The 23,479-nt window shown below is 38.7% G+C and overlaps 2 protein-coding genes across 13 annotated transcripts; one reads left to right on the plus strand and one right to left on the minus strand.

Moving 5' to 3' along the window:
- Positions 1-66: 66 nt before the first annotated feature.
- On the minus strand, positions 67-3,811 carry LOC131162232 (pentatricopeptide repeat-containing protein At1g03540). Its single transcript, XM_058118498.1, has 2 exons — positions 1,283-3,811; positions 67-647 (listed from the first exon to the last, which is right to left on the minus strand). Exon 1 carries the CDS (start codon positions 3,809-3,811, stop codon positions 1,856-1,858), a length of 1,956 nt encoding a protein of 651 aa, XP_057974481.1. The 3' UTR covers positions 67-647; positions 1,283-1,855.
- Positions 1,053-23,203, plus strand: LOC131162233 (peptidyl-prolyl cis-trans isomerase FKBP18, chloroplastic). Of its 12 annotated transcripts, none has more exons than XR_009138724.1 (7): positions 1,053-4,228; positions 21,159-21,229; positions 21,305-21,391; positions 22,098-22,247; positions 22,397-22,465; positions 22,574-22,709; positions 22,828-23,203. XR_009138724.1 is itself a non-coding variant. In XM_058118499.1 (7 exons), exons 1-6 carry the CDS (start codon positions 3,946-3,948, stop codon positions 22,634-22,636), a joined length of 723 nt encoding a protein of 240 aa, XP_057974482.1. In that variant the 5' UTR covers positions 1,053-3,945; the 3' UTR covers positions 22,637-22,646; positions 22,828-23,203. The 12 variants fall into 12 exon arrangements, 8 of the variants coding, with proteins under 8 accessions (XP_057974482.1, XP_057974485.1, XP_057974483.1 ...); XR_009138725.1 differs by having other exon boundaries at positions 22,397-22,456; XM_058118499.1 differs by having other exon boundaries at positions 22,574-22,646.
- The last annotated feature ends 276 nt before the right edge of the window (positions 23,204-23,479 follow it).

A 23,479-nucleotide genomic window follows, 5' to 3' on the forward strand; every position in this document is an offset into this window, starting at 1 on the left:
AACAATTCATGCTATGGCAATAAATTTAATCATTCCCATGGCCTTCTAAAGTTCAACAACTGGAAAAGAATGAAGTACTTTTTTAGGAGAAAACTCTCAAATTTCATTAGAATTAAGCCCAAAGGCATGGAGAGTTACAATCATTAGTTCATTACAAAGGAGGACTTTGAAAGGTTCTTGTAATTTAAAATTTGTTGGCGCACAGGCTGCACATTTTGCTACATAACGAGCTAAAACAGTATCCTTCTGTTGACATAAAAAAAAAAGTTGGCAAGCCTTGAAAGATGAAGAAAGGCTCATTATCCATGACTAAGCTGCAGGCACCCCAACTTGAATGTTTGTTGTTGATAATATCTTCAAGGACTTATTTTCGTATCAGAGACAAAAGAAATTTCTGTCCATTTCAAATCAAGACCAGTCTTCATTGCTTCCAAGATTGCCGACGCTTCTGCCTAGTAAGGAGAGTTTTTGACTTCTTTGAGACCAGAAATAAGCTTAGGTTTCTGATGGCCGTCCCAGCAAATGATTCGTGCTGAAGCTTCCTGATTGGAGTCCTTCCATGAGGCATCACACCAGATGGATGGTATTGAAAAAGTAGATGGTTTCCTATGATGAGATGGAGAGGGTAAAACTGATTGAGACGACACCTGAAAGGAGTCATAATTTCTTAGCATCGAATATATTTCACAAGTGATAGAGTAATAGTTCCATTTATAATTTTGAAAGAGAAGCTCGTTTCTCCCTTTCCAGGCACACCATGCAAATTTTGTGAAAATGCATGCTGTTTCAATTTTGTACTGCAGCTCTGTTTATTACTCTTACAAATTCTTTAATAGTTGCTGAGTTTATATGTTGCATGTTGAATACTCCTATCTGTCTCTGTGCGTGTGCGTGCATGTGTAAGAGAGAGAGGAAGAGAGACAGAGGTTGGAAAACCACATAAAAATTATCAATCCAAGCATGCAACAAATAGAATAGGAAAGCCTTCACGTATGATGCTTCATGGTTATTATCCACCATCTAAACCTGCAAAAGGTCAGTAACTTACATCATTTTGTAATGCATTAAAATTTCTCTGATTAGGCAGCAGCCAACAAGTCATTAGATAATCTACTAAACAATAACTTATATCCTAGATGGAAGAATCAAAAGACTTAGGGCAAGTCTGGGGAAAAAAGAAGCGTTGACTCCACTTTATTCTCCAAAAACTATAAAATGATCATAGAGATTCATTGCAAGAGTAGAATCAAAGGCAAAAGTGCAAAACTTATTCTTCACGAACCAGTTAGCCCACTCAGATCGATAAGCAGAAGCTTCTCATGTTGCCACATGACTGGTCTGAAGCTTCTCACATTGCCAGAAGATCAGGACTTCATTTTCCCACACATTTTTCCAGCATGGAAACTCAGGAGCAGATGCCAAGTCCCCAGGATGCCTTTTGTGTATCTTCGCCAGGAGATTAAGACTTCATTTTCACTTGCATCTTCAGGCACGAAAGTCAGGAGTAGATGCCCAGTCCCGAGGATGCTCTTTTTCGTATCTTTTACACATATATATTTAAGAGGAGAATCATTAGGCAAAACCTATTCTTGACAAACAAGTTAGCTTGATTAGATCAATAAACAGAAGCTTCTCACATTGCCACAAATCAGTCAGAAGCTCCTGTCATTGCCAGAAGATCAGGACTTCATTTCACATGCATCTTCCTGCATGGAAACTCAGGGGTAGATGGACTCAGTAGTTGGTACTTGATACAATCCCTGGGATGGCCTTCTGTACATTTTTAACTTATACATGTCCTTTGACATAGATTTTGTAAAGCATAAGATAACAGAAAATTGTTCTGGGCAATTCTTCAGCCTTGGACAATGGTTTGATCATTAATGCAAGCCCATTCCTTTTCACATTCAACTGAATCCCCGATATCTGCAAACCTGTCATTTCCAGGTACATTCAAATAACCAATACCATGATTAAAACCCATGCTATTATTAGTTTCTATCCAGCTTGTACCAGGCATTTTCTTAACTCCTCTGAATTTCATTAACCTCCTAATCTTTAAAGCATCATTCCATCGACCAACTGCTCTATACACATTTGCCAGAAGAACGTAACTCAAATGGTAGTCAGGCTCCAATATCATCATTTTCTTTGCAATGTGCTCAGCAGTAACAGAACTCGTACAGGTTGTGCAAGCACCGAGAAGAACTGCCCAAAGTGATGAATCATTTCTAAAATCAGTTTTCTCTATCAAATTCTCAGCTTCTTCTAGTAGCCCAGCACGGCCTAGAAGATCAACCATGCAATTGTAATGCTCAATTCCAGCTTTAATTTTGTATTCTTCAGTCATTGAGGTAAAATATTCTCGCCCTTGATGGACCAAACCAGCGTGGCTACAAGCAAAAAGAACTCCAACAAAACTAATATAATCAGGCTTAGTCCCCTCCTTAACCATATCACCGAATATCCTTAAAGCTTCTTCACCTCTTCCATTTTGAGCAAACCCACAAATCATGGAGTTCCAAGTTATCAAATTCTTAACAGGCATCTGCATAAAAATTCTGTGGGCAAAATCAATGCAACCACATTTTGCATAAAGATCAACTAAAGCAGATTCTACAATGATATCTCTCCAGCTACCCTGCCTAAGATACTGGCAATGAACCTCTTTTCCTTGTCCAACAGCTGCCAAACCTGCACAGGCACGTAGAACAGTCCCAAAGCTGTATAGATCACCCTTATCCATTTTCCTGAAAAGCTTTATAACAGAGGCAAAATCACCATTTTGACAGTAACCCCCCAGCAATGCACACCAAGAAACTGAATTTTTTTTCGGCATTCTATCGAAAACACATTGAGCTTCATAAACCAACCCACATTTTCCATACATATCTACAAGGCTGCTCTCAACAACCACATTTCCACAAATTCCTGTTACAATGATTTTTGCATGCACTTCTTTACCTTGCTTCAGTCTCCCCAAGTTCCCGCAGGCTGTCAAGATTGTCCCAAATGTGAACCCATCAGGGGACAATCCATAAGTTCTCTGCATCAAATAAAAGAATCCCAAAGCTTCTGCATACAAATCGTTCCTCGTATGCGCTGAAATAACTGATGTCCAACATATCACATCTGGTTCAAGCAATTCATCAAACAATCGGCGTGCATCTTTCAAGCAACGATTCCTCCCATACATATCTATTAAAGCACTAGAAATAACACCATTTGAATCGAACCCACGCCTCAAAACTGCCCCATGAAAGCACTGACCAAGCTTTACTTCTCCAAGCTGCGAGCATGCTTTGATCGATGCAGACAGAGTGAAACCGTTTGGTTCAACCCCAAAATCCAACATTTCCCAGAACAGCTCCAGCGAGTCCCGAGGCTTTCCCAGTTGAACATACCCCGATACCATCGAAGTCCAAGAAATAACATCCTTCACAATAAGGCCATCAAACACTCTCCGAGTCTCCAAAAAGTCCGCACCCAATTTGAAGTAAACGGCAAGTAAGCTATTCCCAACAAACCGGTCAGTGACGAGACCTGATTTAATTATATGGCAGTGGATTTGGAGACCGTGATTAAACGAAAGCGCTTTGATGCATGTTTGCAACAAGGAAGCATATAAGATTGGTTTAATGGAGATTTTATCAGCAGAGAAGTCTACGGAGTTCAGGACTCGTAGAGCACCTGAAAGCGAGCCGGCTTTGCACAGTTGGAGGATTTGGGACACTTTGGCAGATGGGTGTTTCTTGTAATTGCTTTTCAGAGGTGTGAGAGAGCTGCAATGGCGTTTGCAGAACAACTTCATTAATAGTACATCAATTGATATGTCCCGCTTTCAAGTATATGATTTTGTTTCCCTCCGCCAAAAAGAAAACAAAAAGGGGGAGGGATATAACGGTAATTACGAGAAGCGCAAGCGGATTACCGGATAGATAAATAATGGATGTTTTGGCTTTTGCATTTCCAACGGCCATGGCTTCTTCATTTTTTAGCTCTGATACATCGATCGTCAAAGATCATCTTCTGCTCTGTTCAAAATTCCCCACATCCACGAACCAAACAGAGCCCACGAGCCAAGTCGTTTCCCCAAAGCCCATTTTGAGAAGGCGCACACTTCTGATCTCCGTGCTGCCTCTCAGCCTCATTTCATTGCCCCAGCCATTAAAAGCCAGAGAGAGACGCAACAGACAAACCATCCCTCTTGAAGACTACCTCACTAGCCGTTAGTTACTCAACCCTCCTCCTCGTGCTAATACTTGATGCGTTATTTGTATGTGGGTATGTGTATTTTTGCAGGAATTGCTTCGATCTGGTGCCAAAACTGTGAAAACAAATTTCAAATACGAAGTGGGTGCCTATGGGTTCTGCTGTGTAATTTCTAGTTTTTAATTTGCTGGGTTTGAGTGATTTGGTTTGGCAATTGATGAGCCAGGCAGTGCTGTTTTGTTAATGTGGGTGTGTTTCGAGTGTTCTCCTGCTGCTTCTCCTGAATCCTTCATGTGGATATGCCTGCATATCTGTTTTTGCTTGATAGTTCATGAACTGAATTGATTTAATTGCCAATGTTAGGAAATTTTAATTTCCTATTGTGGACTCGCATATTTAAAAGCAATTATGTTATTGGCCAATTTTAACAATGTTAAAAAATCCCAAGTATCATTGTAAATAATAAACAAATTAGGAAAGTGGGTAAACGTGGGGGATTTGATATAATTCAGTAAGGGGAGTAAGGGGATTGTTTCCTTGTTTAGAATAGGTGATTGTATTATATAAGATTGAGATGTACATATGAAAATTCAATTCAGTATAGAATTCAAGGCTTTCGCTTACATGGTATCAGAGTTAGGGTTTTTCAACCTTAGCTAACTACGGCCAGCGGCACCATCAACAGCAGAGGGTCGACCTCTTCTGAAAATATCGACGGCGACTTAGAGGCCACATCTGTTGGGGGTTTGAATAGGCTAGACAACACGGCCTTTCCACTCTCAGTGGAGAAATTAAACAGAAAAAATTTCCGTGAGTGGGCTCCATCCATAAAATTGGTGATTGAAGGAAAAGGGAGGCTAGGTTATCTTACCGGCGAACGGAGGAAACCAGACTGACCGACGTTGTAGCCTTGCAAAAATGGAGGTCTGAAAACTCCATGGTCACCTCTTGGCTCGTCAACTCGATGCAGCCGTCAATCAGGAAAATATACTTGTTCTTGCCAATGGAGAAGGACTTCTGGGACGCCGTTCGTGAGACATATTCCGACGTCAAGAGTTACTCAATTCTTCGAGATCAAGACCCGATTGTGGTAGATAAGGCAAGGTGGGAGAGGCGTTACTGAGTATTTCATGGAGATGACCCATCTCTGGCAAGAACTTGACCTGAGCATCGACGAGGAGTAGGAGCGCTCCGGCTACAATGCACGATACCGAAGGAGGCTCGAAAACGAAAGGGTCTTTGAGTTTCTTGCTGGCATGAACCAAGATCTGGACGACGTGAGGGGATGCATCCTTGGCCGGCGACCTCTTCCTTCAACTTGAGAGGTCTTCGCAGAAGTTAGGAGGGAGAAGAGTAGGAGGCGTGTGATGCTAAGGCCCCAAGGTGACCATATTGGGCTGGACCTACCCGTATCCACCCCAAATCTAAATGGGCACACTAATGGGGCTGATGTCTCGACCCTTGTATCAAAAGGCCCAGGGGGATCCAGTCAACAACCACAAAAAGGTAAATTATGGTGTGAACATTGCCGAAAAACAAGTCATTTAAAAGATACTTGCTGGGAGATTCATGGAAAACCGGCAAATTGGAAGCCGAGACAATACCAAAAAAAATCGTGGGTACCAGGCTAGCATTGACAGATCAACTGAAAAATTACAAGGAAAAAAAACCAATACCTCCTCAAGTAGTGCATTCAGTCCTGAGCAGTTAGATCAGTTGTATAAAATGATTTCGTCAATTCAAACATCGGATCAGTCTTCCTCTAGTTCCCTGGCTCACCGAGGTAATTATTTGTCAGCTTTAAATACTTCATCCTGTTACAAATCTTCATGGATAATTGACTCGGGTGCATCTGATCATATGACTAGTTCTTATCAATTGTTTTCATCCTACTCACCATATGTTGAGAATTTGAGAGTAAAAATTGCAGATGACTCTCTCTCACCAGTTGCTGGTAAAGGAAGTATTCGCATATCGACTTTATAACTTTACAATTTGTCCTTCATGTTCCCAAGTTATCTTGCAACCTATTATCCATCAGCCAGTTAACAAAAGACTCAAATTGTTCTGCTAAATTTGTTTCATCTGATTGTGTTTTTCAGGACCTATCATCGGGGAAGACGATGGGCACTACTAAGGGGTATGAGGGACTCTACTACTTTGAGGAGGCAAGCTTGAGTGAACTATGTAATACTGCAATTTGTGATTCTGCATTTATTTCTAGAGATAGTGAACTTTTGTTATGGCATTCAAGGATGGGTCATCCCAATATCCAATATTTAAAACATTTGTTTCCTTCTATTTGTTCAAATAAAATGTCTTCTGAGTTTCAATGTGAAGTGTGTGAGCTTGCAAAATACCGTCGTACTTCTTTCCCATCATCCATATACAAACCATCTCACCCATTTACTATGATTCATAGTGATTTGTGGGGTCCCTCACATTCCCTCAATCGCACCAATACAAAATGGTTTGTTACTTTTATTGATGACCATACTCGTCTTTGTTGGGTTTACTTGTTGAAAGAGAAAACTGAAGCCTGCTCCATTTTTATCAGTTCATTCCATGATTCATACACAATTCCAGACTCATATTCAAATTTTATGATAATGGTAGGAATATTTTAATACTATTATGGGAACTTATCTTCAAGAAAATAGGATTGTTCTTCAGAGTTCTTGTGTGGATACCCTTCAACAAAATGGGGTTGCTGAACGAAAAAATAGACATATACTTGAAGTAGCCCGGGTATTAATGTTCACTACCAACATGAAAAACTATGTTTGGAGCGATGCCATCTTAACAACCACACATCTCCTTAATCGAATGCCGAGTCGCGTACTTTCCTTTGTCACCCCTCTTCAGAAATTCCAGGAACACTTTCCTAACTCTCGACTCCCCTCCAGTCTCCCGCTAAAAATTTTTGGTTGTACTGCTTTTGTTCATGTTCATGCACTCACTGGGATAAATTGGATCCCTGTGCCGTTAAATGTGTCTTCCCCTACCCAGAAAGGCTACAAATGCTATGATCCTGTCTCAAAAAGGCTGTTTGTTAGTCTTGATGTTACTTTCTTTGAAACCACTCCTTATTTCCCAAAGCCCTCTCTTTAGGGGGAGAAATGGAGTGAAGATCGGTTCTTTGACCTCTTTACTACTAAATCTGCATCATCTGAACCCATACCACCTATTGAGCCTCCCGTTGCTTCATTCCTTGACCCATCTATCGAGCCTTCCATTGCATCACTTCTTGACTTGCCAAATATAACAGAACACTTAACCTCAGGGGAAGATACAGGAAAGAAAAATAACGCAAACATACTTGTTTACTCAAGAAAGTCGAACACAAAGAATAGGGAGAATCTCATACCTAAGGCACTAAGAGCGTTGGAACCAGTGATGGCTCCGGATAACCATGAGTCCACGCCCAATCCTAATCTGGTAATTGAGCTTTCTTCTGATAATCCTGTACCTGATGATATCAATTTAACTATTTCAATCAAAAAACAAACCAAGTCATGTACTCAATACCCCTGGTCTAAATACATGTCTTATAAAAGCTTGTTTACAGGATATCGTGCTTTTTTCTCTAACCTTGACAGGATGAGAATTCCAAAGAACATTCAGGAAGCACTAAAAATACCTAAATGGAGAGAGGCAGTCATGGAGGAAATGCGGGCCCTAGAAAAAAATGGAACTTGGGAGTTGATAAATTTTCCGAGAGGGAAAAAGCCAATGGGTTGTAAATGGGTCTTCACAGTGAAATATAAATCTGATTGGACAATTGAAAGATATAAAGTCAGACTTGTTGCAAAAGGATTTACACAAACTTACGACATTGACTATACGGAGACATTTGGACCAGTGGCAAACTTAAATACAGTTCAGGTCGTCTTATCGTTGGTAGCCAACTTAGATTGGCCACTACAACAACTTGATATTAAAAATGCTTTTTTAAATGGCGAGTTAGAAGAAGAAGTATACATGACTATACCACTAGGATTCAATGGGAAAGGTGAAGAAAACAGAGTGTGTAAACTCAAAAAGTCCTTGTATGGACTCAAACAATCTCCCAGAGCATGGTTCGACAGATTTGCAAAAGTAATAAAAAATCAAGGTTATCGATAAGGGCAATCAGATCATACCCTATTCTTCCAATAGTTTGAAAGAGGTGAGAGAACAATTCTAATAGTGTATGTTGATGATATAATCCTTACTAGTGATGATACAGTAGAGATAGAGAGATTAAAGAAAGTTCTGGCTTTTGAATTTGAAGTTAAAGACTCGGGACAAATGCGGTATTTTTTGGGCATGGAAGTGACGAGAACAAAAAAGGGAATTAGTGTTTCTTAGCAAAAGTATGTTATTGATCTCCTAATTGAAACTGACATGCTTGGATGCAAACTCAGCGAAACCTCGATTGAAGCAGTAAAGAGGGTTGAAGGCTGTGGAATACCAGTTGAAAAGGAAAGGTATCAGAGATTGGTTGGCAAGCTAATCTACCTATCACATGCTAGACTAGATATTGCATTTGCAATCAGTGTAGTAAGCCAACACATGCATTCACCAAAAGAAGCCCATTTAGATGTCGTGTACAAGATCCTTCGATATCTCAAGGGATCCTTAGGAAGAGGACTCTTCTTTAAGAAATGTGAAAGCAAGGAAGTAGAGGTCTTTACAGATCCAGATTGGGCAGGATTAGTGGAAGATAGAAGGTCCACCACAGGTTATTGCACACTCATCTGGGGAAATCTAGTAACTTAAAGAAGAAAAAAACAGAATGTGGTGGCTCGTAGTAGTGCTGAAGCTAAATTCACGGAAGTTGCTCAAGGGATATGTGAAGGACTGTGGTTACGGAAACTCTTGGAAGAATTACAAGTCCCAGTGAAATTTCCTATCAAACTCTATTGTGACAATAAGGTAGCTATCAGCATCTCTCTCAATCCAGTTCATCATGACAGGACTAAACATGCGGAAGTAGACAGACACTTTATCAAAAGAGAAAATTAAAGAAGGAATTATCTGTATGACTTATGTACCTACCAAGGAACAAACTGCAGATATTTTCACTAAAGGGTTGGGACGACGGAACTTTGATGATCTCATTAGCAAGTTGGAGATGATTAATATTTATGATCCAACTTGAGGGGGAGTGTTAAAATCCTAAGTATCATTGTAAATAATAAACAAATTAGGAAAGTGGGTAAATGTGGGGGATTTGATATTATTCGGTAAGGGGATTGTTTCCTTGTTTAGAATAGGTGATTGTATTGTATAAGATTGGGATGTACATATGAAAATTCAATTCAATATAGAATTCAAGGCTTCCGCTTACAAACAACTATTGGGTATGGGTTTTGCAATGTGTAGAAACCCAATACTAAGTTAATTTAGGACTAATGAGCTTCTAAAATAACCTAGTATATAAGGAAAAACTAATAGAGTTATGGTCCCCAAGTCAAATCAGAAACAGTTTCACGTTCTTTCTTTTCCCCATCTAAAGAGAAGAATAAAAGTGAGGCACTTAAGGATTTGACTGTGGAAGATCAAAACTTTCTGCTAAAGGTTGTTGGACAATCAAATCAGACACATATATGAATCCATGTATTTATTCCGCGTTTAGTTTTCTTAATTGAATAACATGATGATCCTGGGTTATTAGGTTTTAAAGTTATTTCTAACAAGTGGTATCAGAGTCTAATCATGTTGTTGATTAAGAAACTATGCATGATCTGATCTAGGAATGATATTGATTGTATTAAAAACCTAGATCTAGGTTTTACATGATTAAAGTTTAAAGAAAACCTAGATTTGATGTGTTGTTGCATGATTTTATGGATCAGCATATTTTAGGGTTTAAGGAAATTTTATTCGCCATGCTTAAAATCATATTTTTCAGCCCTGATTTTGGATTTTTAAGGTTTGGGATCGATTTGAAGTAATTCTGATCGAAACAAAAAAAATAAAAATAAAAATAAAAGAGGGACTTTAGGCTTTAGTTTGTTTTTTCTTTCTAAGGTAATTTGTGTATGTCTAGTGTTTCAATATAAGTATATTGAAGTAATAAGTTGTCAAAGTAACCTTTATTATGTAGATGCATTTATATTAAAATATTAGCGACGTATGTGTGTTGTTCACTTGTTTGTGCGAGTAATGATCGACCCAAAGGAAGGTCATTGTTAGGCCAAACAACTTGCATATTTGCGGTGATAAATATGTTACAATTGTTAGGTTATCCATGTGAATAATAAGTCGGTCCAAAGAAAGGCTTGTTGTTTGACAGGACTTATTATAAGTATTTGATCACTGCATGAAGGATACCACTAACAAGTTAATATTTCTGTCCAAAGATAGAATATTAATGTTGTACTAGGTATCTTTAGATGAGACCCACTTTTATTTGTTAATATACCTGTCATGTATACATGGAACTGATTTAGAAATATAATATGACTTGTATATTATGACTGAGCATGTTGTTTGGTTTTGTTCTGCATTTAGTTACTGCATCTGCTACTACGATTTCTGTCAACATAAATTCCATTCCGGTGCTTAACGGCTCCAACTTTAAGAACTAGAAGGAGAACGTCATGATTGTTCTAAGTTGTATAGATCTAAATCTTGCGCTACAGACAGAACGGCCTCCCGCCCTTATGGATACAAATACCTTTGATATGAAGAGGGACTTAGAGAGGTGGGAGCGTTCTAATACGCATAAAGATCATGAAACGCTTTGTTCCAAAAGCATTCAGGAGCGCAATGTCCGATGAGGACGATGCTAAGGTATTCCTTAAGGAACTACAGAAACGTTTTGCAGAAAACGAAAAGACTAAAACAACCAACTTTTTAACTAGTCTTGTTTCAATGAGGTATAATGGAAAAGGTAATATCAGGGAATACATTATGGAAATGTCTAACATCGCTTCAAAGCTAAAGGCACTTAAGTTAGAGCTGTCTGATTACTTACTCGTGCACTTAGTTTTGATTTCCTTTCCTACATAATTCAGTTAGTTCACTGTGAGTTATAACATTTAGAAGGATAAGTGGACTCTGAATGAGCTCATTACTCATTGTGTGCAAGAAGAGAAAAGGATTAAGCGAGAGAAGACAGAAAGTGCTCACTTAGCAACTTCCTCTAAGGTTAACAAAAGAAAGAAGGATAAGGATGTTGCAGTTGAGACATCCCAAGGAAAACTGCTAAAGAAACTAGACCAAGAATTTGGCTGCTACTTCTGCAGGAAGGGAGGACACTTGAAGAGGGACTGTCCCGATTATGCCGCTTGGCGGGAAAAGAAGGGGCTGCCTAAGAAGTTAAGTCGGTTGATGCTGAAAGATTCATCTACGTAGCGACGACAATAAAGTTGAGGTTGAGGCAATTGGGACATTTAGATTGTTATTTAAATCCAGTCGTATTTTGGATTTGGAAAAGACATATGTGGTACCGTCTTTTAGACGGAATTTGGTTTCAATTTCTGTATTAGAAAAATTTGCTTATTATTGTTCTTTCGGAAATAATAATTTTTGTCTTTTTCAATATTCAAATATGGTTGCAACAAGATCTTTGGTTGACAATTTATATATGTTAGATACTATTGACTCTGATAATGAGTCCTTGCATAGTAGTTCACGAGGTACTAAATGCAAATTAACTGAGGAGGATTCCGTCACCTTATGGCACAAGCGGTTAGAACATATCTCTAAACAGAGAATGGAAAGTCTTTTGTCAGACGGAATCCTGGGACCCCTTAACTTAATAGACTTTATAGTTTGTGTGGAATGTATTAAGGGGAAACTGACATACAAAAGAAATTAGGTGCCAATAAAGCCTCAGGTGTCTTAGAATCGATACATACTGATATATGTGGTCCATTCCCTACGGCTTATTGGAATGGACAGCAGTATTTTATCACATTCATAGACAATTACTCGCGCTATGAGTACCTTTATTTGATACATGAGAAGTCATAATCTCTAGACGTGTTCAAGGCTTTCAAAGCCGAAGTTGAGAACCAACTAGGCAAGAAAATTATGCTGTCAAATCTAATTGTGATGTTGAATATTATGGTAGATATGACGGATCAGGAGAACAACATCCAAGACCCTTTGCCAAATTCCTAGAGGAATGCGGTATCGTCCCACAGTACACCATACCAAGGAAGCCTAGAATGAATGGTGTTGCTGAGAGACAAAACAGGACGCTTAACGACATGGTAAGAAGTATGATTAGTCATTCGTCTTTACTAGAATCTCTCTGGGGAGAAGCACTAAAGACTGCAGCATATATACTGAATAGGGTGCCAAGCAAGGCAGTAGCTAAAACTCCTTATTGGCAAAAAGCCAAGCATTAGACATTTACACATTTGGGGTTGTTCGGCTGAGGCTAGGCTTTATAGGCCTAATGAAAAGAAACTGGACCTAAGGACAATTAGCTGCTACTTTGGTGGGTACGCTGAAAGGTCAAGGGGTTATAAATTTTATGATTCCTCGACAAGAACCTTCTTTGAGACAGAGACTCTGAATCCGCCTCCATTGTGGGGTTCGAGAACTCCTCCATGGATTCCTCTTTGTCACCTGTGTCGTCGCTGCATTTGGGCATGGCCGCCTTGATCGGTGCCTCCGTCATGGCCATCTCCGCATTCTACAAGCGCAGCGTCGACCAGGACCTTTGCTCCCTAGTCGCCACTGGCTACCTCTCTTAGTCGCCGACCGCTCCCCTCCGATGCTTCTCGATTGGCCAGACGACGTCCTTTCTCAACGATCTGAGCCCCAACTGGTCAAACCATCCTCCCAAAGAGACGATCTTGCTTAATGGGTGTGATTTCGAACACTGGCTAGTTGTGATGGATAAACCCAAGGGTGATCCCAAAAGAGACGATATTATCAATAGCTACATCAAAAACCCTCGCGATGGTGGTCGGAAGTAAGGAAGAAGCTAGGATGAAGATTTACTTTGTTTCAACAAAGCAATACTTTGCTTTTGGGGCCCTTGTTTCTGAAGAGCTCTCATACAAGATCAAAGAATTACCCAGAGTCCATTAGGTTCTTCCTGATTCTTATTCGTATGCTAAGAATAAATATTATGGAGGGGAGCCTTTTATTGATGGGAAAATGTTGAGGCAAAGCCTATCTAGGTCGACAGACCAAACCTCGTATAGAGCTTCGTCTTCCACAAAAATTTCTCCAGGTTTTTTAGCCCAAAGAGGTAATTTTTTGCAAGCCTTGAATATAACCTCTAAATCCAAAACTCCTTGGATTATTGATTTTGGTGCTTCTGACCACGTGACTGATGCCTATCATCTTTTCTCATCATATTCATCATGTGCTGGAAATTTGAAAGTTAAAATTGCAAATGGATCACTCTCGTCTATCATAGGAAAAGGGAATATCCGACTCTCTGACTCCATCACACTAGAGTCCGTTCTTCATGTTCCTAATTTATCCGGCAACTTACTATCCATTAGCCAATTGACTAAGAATTCCAATTGTTCTGCTAAATTTCTTCCCTCTCTTTGTGTTTTTCAGGACCTATCATTAAGGAAGACGATTGACAATGCTAAGGAGTGTGAGGGACTCTGCTACTTTCAGGAGGCAAATGTGAGTGAACAATGTAAAACTGCTATTTGTGATTCTGCATTTGTTCCTAGGGATAGTGAAACTTTGTTATGGCATTCTAAGATGGGTCATCTAAATTTTCAATATCTAAGATGTTTATTTCCTTCCATTTGTTCAAATAAAACGTCTTCTGAATTTCAGTGTGAGATTTGTGAACTTGCAAAACACCAGCATAATTCCTTTCCAAAATCCACATACAAACCATCCAGACCCTTTACTATGATTCATAGTGATAAATGGGGACCCTCACACTCTCTTAATCGCACTCACACGAGATGGTTTGTTACTTTTATTGATGATCATACTCGTATTTGCTGGGTTTACTTGTTGAAAGATAAAACTGAAGTCCGTTCTATTTTTTCCAGTTTCCACTCCATGATTCAAACACAATTCCAAACTCACATTTAAATTTTACGTATTGATAATGGTACGGAATATTTCAATAATATCTTGGAACATTATCTTCAAGAAAATGGAATTGTTCATCAAAGTTCTCATGTGGATACCCCTCAACAAAATGGGGTTGCTGAACGTAAAAATAGGCATATTCTTGAAGTAGCTCAGGCATTAATGTTCACTACGAATATGAAAAAATATTTTTGGGATGATGCCATTTTAACAGCTACATATCTCATTAATCGAATCCCTAATCGGGTTCTTTCTTTTGCCACCCCTCACTAGAAATTCCAAGAATGTTTGCCCAACTCTCGGCTCCACTCCAATCTCTCTCTGAAAATCTTTAGGTGTACTGCATTTGTTCATGTCCATGCTCACAATCGGGACAAATTGGAACCTCATGCTATTAAGTGCGTTTTTATTGGTTACTCTCCTACTCAGAAAGGCTACAAATGTTATGATCCGGTCACAAAAAAAATTGTTTGTTAGCCTTGATGTCACATTCTCTGAAACCACTCCTTACTTTCCAAAGCCCTCTCTTCAGGGGAAGAAATGGAGTGAAGATCGGTTCTTTGATTTCTCTATTGATAAATCTGTGCCATACACTGAGTCTACCATTGTATCATTTCCTAACCTGTCATGTACAAAAGATCATTTAAACTCAGGGGGAGATGCAAAAAAACAAAACAACACAGAAATACTTGTTTACTCAAGAAAGCCAAACACAAAGAATAGGGAGAATCTCATACCTGAGGTACCAAGAGAATTGGAACCGGTGATAGCTCTAAGCAATCATTAGTCCACGCCCAATCTCGATCAGGTAATAGATGGCCATGAGCTCCCTTCTGATATGCCTATACCCGATGACATCAATTGACCCATTGCAGTCAAAAAACAAACTCGGTCATGTACTCAATATCCCTGGTCAAAATATATGTCTTATAAAAGCCTGTCTACAGAGTATCGTGCTTTTACTTCTAATCTTGATAGGTTAAAAATTCCAAAGAATATCCAGGAAGCCTTGGAGATTCCTAAATGGAGGGAAGCTGTCATAGAGGAAATGTGGGCTCTAGAAAAGAATGGAACTTGGGACGTTATGAATTTGTCGAGAAGGAAGTAGCTAGTAGGTTGTAAATGGGTCTTCACAGTGAAATATAGAGCTGATGGGACAGTTGAACGGTATAAAACCCAACTTGTTGCAAAAGGGTTTACACAGACCTATAACATTGACTACACAGAGACATTTGCACCAGTGGTAAAATTGAATACAGCTCGGGTCCTCCTATCCTTGGCAGTCAACTTAAATTGGTCACTGTAGCAACTCGAAATTAAGAATGCGTTTCTAAATAGCAAGTTAGAAGAAGAAGTCTACATGAAGATACCTCTAGGTTTCAGTAAGAAAGGTGAAGAAAATAGGGTATGTAAACTCAAGAAGTCCCTATATGGACTCAAGCAATCTCCTAGAGCATAGTTTGACAGATTTGCGAAGGTGATAAAAAACTAAGGATACCGACAAGGGCAATCAGATCACACTATGTTTTTTCATCAATCTAAAAGTGGTAAGAAAACAATTCTTATTGTGTATGTTGATGATATAATCGTAACTGGAGATGATACAGTGGAGATGGAAAGATTGAAGTAAGTCCTAGCTGCTGAATTTGAAGTTAAAGACCTGGGACAAATGCGATACTTTTTAGGAATGGAAGTTGCCAGATCAAAAAAGGGTATCAATGTCTCTCAGCAAAAGTATATCCTTGATCTCCCAACTAAAACTGGCATGCTTGGATGCAAACCTAGTGAAACCCCCATTGAAGCAGTAAAAAGAGTTGAAGACTGCGGAATATCAGTTGAAAAGGAGATGTATCAGAGATTGGTAAACTCAGTTGAAAAGGAGATGTATCAGAGATTAGTGTAGTAAGCCAACACATGCATTCACCCAAAAATACTCATCTAGATGCCTTGTACAAATCCTTAGGTATCTCAAAGGCTCTCCAGGCAAAGGACTCTTCTTCAAGAAGTGTGAAAGTAAGGAAGTCGAAGTTTTCACAAATGCAGATTGGGCAAGGTCAACAGAAGATAGAAGGTCTACCACCGGATATTGCACTTTGTATGGGGAAATTTGGTGACTTGGAGGAGTAAAAAACAGAATGTAGTGGCTCGAAGTAGTGCTGAGGCTGAATTCAAGGCAACTGCACATGTGAAGGACTATGATTACAGAAACTCTTGGAAGAATTACAGATCCCGATGAAATTCCCTATCAAACTCTACTGTGACAACAAAGCAACCATCAGTATCTCTCTCAATTCAGTTCAACATGACAAGACTAAGCATGTAGAAGTGGACCGACACTTTATCAAAGAAAAGGTTGAAGAAGGAATCATTTGCATGACGTATGAACCTACCAAGGAACAAACCGCAAACATCTTTACCAAAGGGTTAACCCCGAAAGAGGTTCGATGATTTCATGTGCAAGTTGGACATGATCAATATCTATGATCCAACTTGAGGGGGAGTGTAGAAATTCCGTGTATGTTGGAGAGATTTAGGGGGTATTTATTGTATATTATTGAGTGAGATTCTTTTAGGAGATTGTTTCCATATTTAGAGTGGAGATTGTATTTTAAGTAGTTTGTATTGGCTTGTACAAAATGAATTCAATAAATACAAAAATTTCATTCTGTTTTCAAGAGCAAACTCAATGACCTCAAGAAGTGATGCCATTAAGGAGATCCACTAGAGAAAGGAGAAGTGCAATTTTGGATGAATATATTGTCTTTCTCCAAGAACATGAGTTTGACATAGGTGTGGTGGAAGATGATCCAATCAACTTCCATCAAGTCAAACAAAGTTCCAATTCTCAAAAGTGGATTGATGCCGTGAATGATGAGATGAATTTCATGAAAGCAAATGACGTTTGGGATCTCGTCAAATTACCCGAAGGTGTGAAGCCCATTGGTTGCAAATGGATATTTAAGACCAAGAGGGATTCAAGGGGTAATATTGAGAGATATAAGGCACGTCTAGATGTTAAGGGATTCACTCAGAAGGAAGGCATTGATTATAAAGAGACTTTCTCTCCGGTTTCATCAAAAGACTCTCTCAGGATTATAATGGCATTGGTGGCTCATTTAGACTTAGAGCTTCATCAGATGGATGTAAAAACAACGTTTCTCAATATTGACATTGATGAAACAATTTATATGGTGCAGCCTAAAAATTTTATTTCTAGAAATTCAGAAAATATAGTCTGCAAATTAAAGAAATCCATCTATGGGCCCAAGCAGGCTTCCTGTCAATGGTATCACAAGTTTCATCAAGTAATCATCTCGTATGATTTTAAGGTATATTCGGTTGATAATTATGTATACCATAAGGTTAGTGGGAGTAAGGTAATATTCTTGTTTTGTATGTCAATGACATATTGTTGGTGAGTAGTGATATAGGCTTATTGAACGAAACCAAGAGATTTCTAACCAAAAATTTTGAGATGAAAGATCTTGGGGATGCCTCTTTTGTATTAGGAATTCAGATACATCGAGATTGCTCTCGAGGTATACTTGGGTTCTCACAAAAGAGCTATATCAAAAGAGTACTGGCTAGATATGGCATGAAAGACTATTGCCCAGGAGATACACCCACAGCTAAGGGAGAAAGTTCAGTCTCAGTCAATGCCCCAAGACTAAGGTTGAAAAGAAGGAAATGCAAAAGATTCCTTATGCGTTAGCTGTAGGAAGTCTTATGTATGCTCAAGTATGTACGCGTCCGGATATGGCGTACAGAGTTCGAATTTTAGGCAGATATTTGAGTAACCTAGGATTGGATCATTGGAAGGCAGCCAAGAGGGTTATAAGGTATCTTCGGAGAACAAAAGACTACATGCTCACCTACAGGAAATCAGGTCAACTTGAGATCATTGGGTATTCTAATTCTAATTTCGCTGGATGCCAAGACAGCAAGAGATTCACTTCGGGCGATATCTATCTGTTGGCTGGAGGTGCTATTTCTTGGAAGAGTGTTAAGCAGGCTCTCATAGCTCCTTCAACCATGGCAGCAGAATTTATAGCATACTACGAGGCATCTAATCAAGGAATTTGGTTGTAGAATTTTGTCACAGGGCTGCATATCTTGGATGAGGTTGAAAAACCGCTCAAAATCTATTGTGACAATAAGTCTGCGGTGTTGTATTCAAACAACAACAGAAGCTCCACCGAGTCAAAGCATATTGACATCAAGTTTCTGGTGGTTAAGGAAAGGGTTCAGAGTCGTCAAGTGTCAATAGAACATATTGGGACAGACTCCATGGTTGCAAATCCACTCACCAAGGGTTTACCACCCAAGGTGTTTCATAAGCGCACTGCTTGTATGGGTGTCGTCTTATTTGACGATGTTTCTGCAGAAATAAAGTAATAAAGGAATGCATTTTTATGTATTTGTGACTCTAAATGTTATCTTCCTTTTGGAAGAGCTAAGGACTAAGGAACTAAGGTTGATCTCATAAGGAATAAAGTAGGATCAGTTGGGATATGCATGTTAAGGTTAAGGAGCATGCATATTACCATGCTACACATCTATACTCAATCTATGCCATTGAGTGTATTAGTGTAGTTATCATTGATGGGTTTAGTTACGAATATGAGTGTAACAAATGCCGCTTTGATCCCATGCTAGTATATGAGATAAACAAGATTGAATTAAGGAGATGTTATAAGGATAATAGTCATATTGTGTACACTTAAGGTTTGGGTAATATAATTGTTTCCGATATTTATGTGTCACCCAAGTGGGAGATTGTTAGAAAATTTTAATTTCCTATTATGGGCTCGCATATTTAAAAGCAATTATGTTACCGGGCTATTTTAACATCTATTGGATATGGTCGTTGTAATGTGTAGAAACTCAATACTAAGTTAATTTAGGACTGATGAGCTTCTAAAATAACCTAGCATATAAAGAAAACTAAGATAATTTTCCAGATGCAATGTGTGTACCTATGGATTCTGCTGTTTAATTTGTGTTTTTAATTTGTTTGATTTGTGGCGGCCTGGTTTGGCAATTCATATGCAATGGGATTGTTGCTTTATTAAAGTGTGTATTAGTGTTATTGCTGAGAGTTTTTGTGGCTTGCAATGGCTCCTGAAAATGGCAGACTGCTATAGTTTGTTGCTTCTAAATTTTGAACCACTAGGTCCCTGAAATGTGTTTTTTTTTTTTTTTACTTTTGAAGGCTGATGAGTAATGTTAATGAACTTGCTTTTTTTTTTTTTTTTTTAAGGTAAAAGAGGGCGGCACCTCCTAACTTTATTAAAAAACCCCTCACTTATGGCAGAGGAAAACCGTGGTTACAATTTTGAGACTTTGGGACAACAAAAGCAAATTCCAAGACCCTAAAACTAACTTAACCAAACCAAAAAACTAAGAAACTAAACCACTAAAAATGTAATAACACAAAACATCATGAGCGCAAAGAAGGAAAACCCAACAAGTCCAATCGAATCATTCCCCTGACTTGCTGAGGAAGATCATCTTGGCAACTATATGATCGAGAAATACCAGATTCACCCTGTTTGGCAAAGAAATCTGCACTTTTATTCGCCTCCCTGTAAACATGTTCCACTTTGAACTATATGCCTCTTAATGCTAACATAAGTTCTTCCCACAATTCCCATAAGTTCCAAACTGAGCACTTCCCAGAATTTATCCACTGAACCAACAAAGCAGAGTCACATGCAATCTCCACTTGATCACCGAGATCTTTGCACAGATTAATCCCTAAAATAATCGTCTTTAATTCAGCCATGTTATTTGTTCCATAACCCAATAATGAGGAAAAAGCTGCTTTAAATAAACCTTTTTTATCTCTTACCACGTCTCCAACACCACAATTCCCTGGGTTACCTCTACAGCTCTCATCCACATTCAACTTAACCCAACCTATCCCAGGTTTACACCATCTGACTACACGAGGAAGACGAACCCCCACATTTTTTACTTGAATATCCAAAGCACGAAGGACTACAATATCCGTGCAAGAAGCAGGTGCACATTTATTTAACTTGTCTGAAATAGATCTCAGCCAATATTTAATATCAAGCCACACAGTTCTCACCGAATCATGAATTGATTCCATCCTGGCTCTACATCGACAAGTCCAGAGTCTCCAAATGATGAGACTAGGTATAAGACCTACCAAAATGCCTAACTGTGAGGCCCGTCTTGCACAACTAAATCAGACATTAACTCTGCCTTTCCAAGTACTCGTTGCCATACAACTAACTCCCAACGCCACTGCTGCTTTTTTCCACACAAATCTAAAGCTAAGGATCAAACTCAAAGAGCCCAAATGTGCAAGGTAAGAAGAGAATAAGGAATAACCAGTTTGATGTCAACAATCAAATGGTTGCACGAAATGTTAAATGGTGTCTGTTCCAAATATTTGGTAGTGATGCATAAGTGGTCAAAGTTTGAGTGCAGTGCATAGCTTTCTCCATCCTATCATGCCCAAGGACTCTAATAATGGATCCTAGCTAGTTAATTTTTTTCCCCTTTAATTCTTCCTAATACTTCAAATTGACTTATTTTGATTTTGAGTGTGTTTGGGAACAGCCTCTATGAAGGATATCTTCTAATAGTTGGTTGAATTGTTCCTATTAAGCAAGTACCAACTTAGAATTATAGCTGCTTGTAAATATGTAGTGCTTGGCCATTGTTCTTTGCTTTGCTCAGTGAACTAATCTGGATTTAAATAACAAAAAGTTGCATAAAATACTAACATGGAAGTTTAGTATGTAAATGTGCATAAATTCTTTTGAGCAGTAGCACATCAAACTTACTAGGCTAAAAATAAGGAAGGTAGTTGGACATTGCCCTCTAGTTTTTGGATTCAAGTAGACGTTTTGCGTTTTTGTTTGTATTTTATTACTAATGTGTAATTTTTGGGGCAGCTGATGGACTGAAGTACTTCGATGTTATAGAAGGGGAGGGTCCGGTAGCAAAAAAAGGATCAACAGTTAAGGTTTGTTGGTAGTGGAAGTTAAGATCTCTTGTTTGACAAGTTTTTGGATGCTTGCCCTAGCTTATGCCATTGCAGGTGCACTTTGACTGCTTATACCGGGGTATCACGGCTGTGTCGAGTCGAGAATCTAAACTTTTAGCTGGAAATCGCATAATTGCTCAGGTTGTTTCCTTTTCCATTGATCTTTCAGAAGGAGCTTCCCTGCCCATATGTCGGCACCGTTCGTTGTCATCTTCATCATTGTTTTTCAAGAGAATTCATAGACATTCTAACCAAGCCAAAAAAATAAAGTTGTCATTCTTCAAAATAATATGAAACTATGCTGGGAAGTTCAGCAAAATTGTTTTTGCCCTCGTGCCCAGAATTTGGAAGCCTTCATTACCAAAAGAGATGAGTCTCAGCATCGTAAACTGCAGCCACGGCCAGCCAAATCCCCAATCCCTTGCAGTTTTCTTACAGATTATAGTATTTGAAATGCATGATTTGGTGATTTTCTTTTGTCTGACATACCCCTGGACCCTGACATCCAATATCCAATATCTTGCTCTTGCCTCTTTGCATATGCTGCTGTAATGCTTCTCTCTAATCTCATCATCCTACCTTTTTTTTTTTTTTTCCACATCTCAGCAGGAAGCTTGATGTCCAAGTGACTACAACTGCATAGGCATTTATCGCTTCTTTATGAAATTTCAAGGAACATGTGCCGTCCCCTGGATGGTCCTTACAATTGTTACTGACTGATGAAAACTCAACATAGCTTCTTTATGCACTGAGCACAAGCTTTCAAAGTTGAACCATATAGCATTTTCTTTCAAATATTGACATCTTTGATAAATTCCTGACAAATACTTTGTTTTACTTTAATTAGCCTTATGAGTTCAAGGTTGGAGCTCCTCCTGGCAAGGAACGGAAACGTGATTTTGTAGACAACCCAAATGGTCTATTTTCTGCACAGGCTGCACCCAAACCTCCCCCAGCAATGTACTCAATAACTGAAGGGATGAAAGTAGGAGGGAAGGTGGAAACATCCTCTGTTCTCTTTATGTGTAGATTCAACACTAATTTTCCCATCTCTGTTTACATGAAAACATTTTGTCACTTTCACCATTCATTCAAAACACACATATATTATATATACATATAAATTCATTCTCTTATTGTGTTCAGAGGAAAGTGATTGTTCCTCCAGAGGCTGGATATGGAAAAAAGGGAATGAATGAGATCCCGGTAAACTCAGTGAGACAACAACACACTCATGTTGACTAATTTCTTGGGTTTTGCTGAAATAGTTTTTTTCTTTTTTTTTATCAAAATCACTAATTCATCACAATCTCTATTTTGCAGCCAGGTGCTTCATTTGAATTGAACGTCGAGCTCTTGGAACTAGTACCCCCAGAGGCAAAATAGGCAACTTTAGGTATCAGATGTTCAAGCTAATTGAAATTCCCACATCATTCTAGTTCTTTATCCTCTAGAAAAGGTTAGGAGTTTTTTGCCGAATGATTCTTTTGTTTGGGAACTACTGTTATGCCGATAGTCTTTATTTCCCATTTGTGTACATCTCAATCCACTGTATCTCACACTATTTCTCTTATCAGAAAAGTAGACACAAGTTGTAATCTGCCAGCCTGTGCAAGACAAGAACTTTCTTGACGTTTATCCTTTCCAAAGAACTCTCTTTTCCCCTTTTCTTGGGTGTTATTGTGGAACATTGCAATACATGGTTCCTGACTTCTTGTAATTGCTACAGCATTACTTCTGTTTTAAATTTTTTGGAGAGGTCTTGAATTTGGATTTGTATTGGATTTGGATAAGATGTGGTTTAAAATTATATTAAAATTTGTCCAAATCCACTCAAATCCAAATCGAAAGTTCAAAATTCATGCTCCCAAACACTATTTAAGAAACTTCGTAACCCCTTCCAGTATGGGGTAATTTTTCTAGGATTAAAATTGAGCATGTGGAGTTTTCATTTTTGAATTGTGAAGAATGGGAATAAATTCTCCCTACAATTCTGCACAAATTTGAATCCGATCTCCCAACTAAACCTTGTGTTTGAAAGCATAGATTTCGAAACTTGTATTTAGACTTGTGCAGATTTGGACAAAAATGCAGTATAAAATTGTATTAATTATCTTGTAAATTCACACAAATCTAAATTTAAACATCGCTATTTATAGTCTCAAATACTATCTTTGTGTTTATATGGGCATGTGTGATTGCAAATTGAAGTACAAACCAAGAAAATTA

This window comes from Malania oleifera, chromosome 8, assembly GCF_029873635.1.
Source record: "Malania oleifera isolate guangnan ecotype guangnan chromosome 8, ASM2987363v1, whole genome shotgun sequence".
Taxonomy (NCBI): Eukaryota; Viridiplantae; Streptophyta; class Magnoliopsida; order Santalales; family Ximeniaceae; genus Malania; species Malania oleifera.

Excerpts from the sequence above, each read along its gene's own strand:
- LOC131162232 (XM_058118498.1), bottom strand. The coding sequence starts at position 3,811 with ATGAAGTTGTTCTGCAAACGCCATTGCAGCTCTCTCACACCTCTGAAA.
- LOC131162233 (XM_058118500.1), top strand. The coding sequence starts at position 3,946 with ATGGATGTTTTGGCTTTTGCATTTCCAACGGCCATGGCTTCTTCATTT. Across the intron at positions 21,230-21,304 it reads AAAAAGGATCAACAGTTAAG|GTGCACTTTGACTGCTTATA; the intron begins GTTTGTTGGTAG and ends ATGCCATTGCAG. Across the intron at positions 22,466-22,573 it reads ATGAGATCCCGGTAAACTCA|CCAGGTGCTTCATTTGAATT; the intron begins GTGAGACAACAA and ends TCTATTTTGCAG.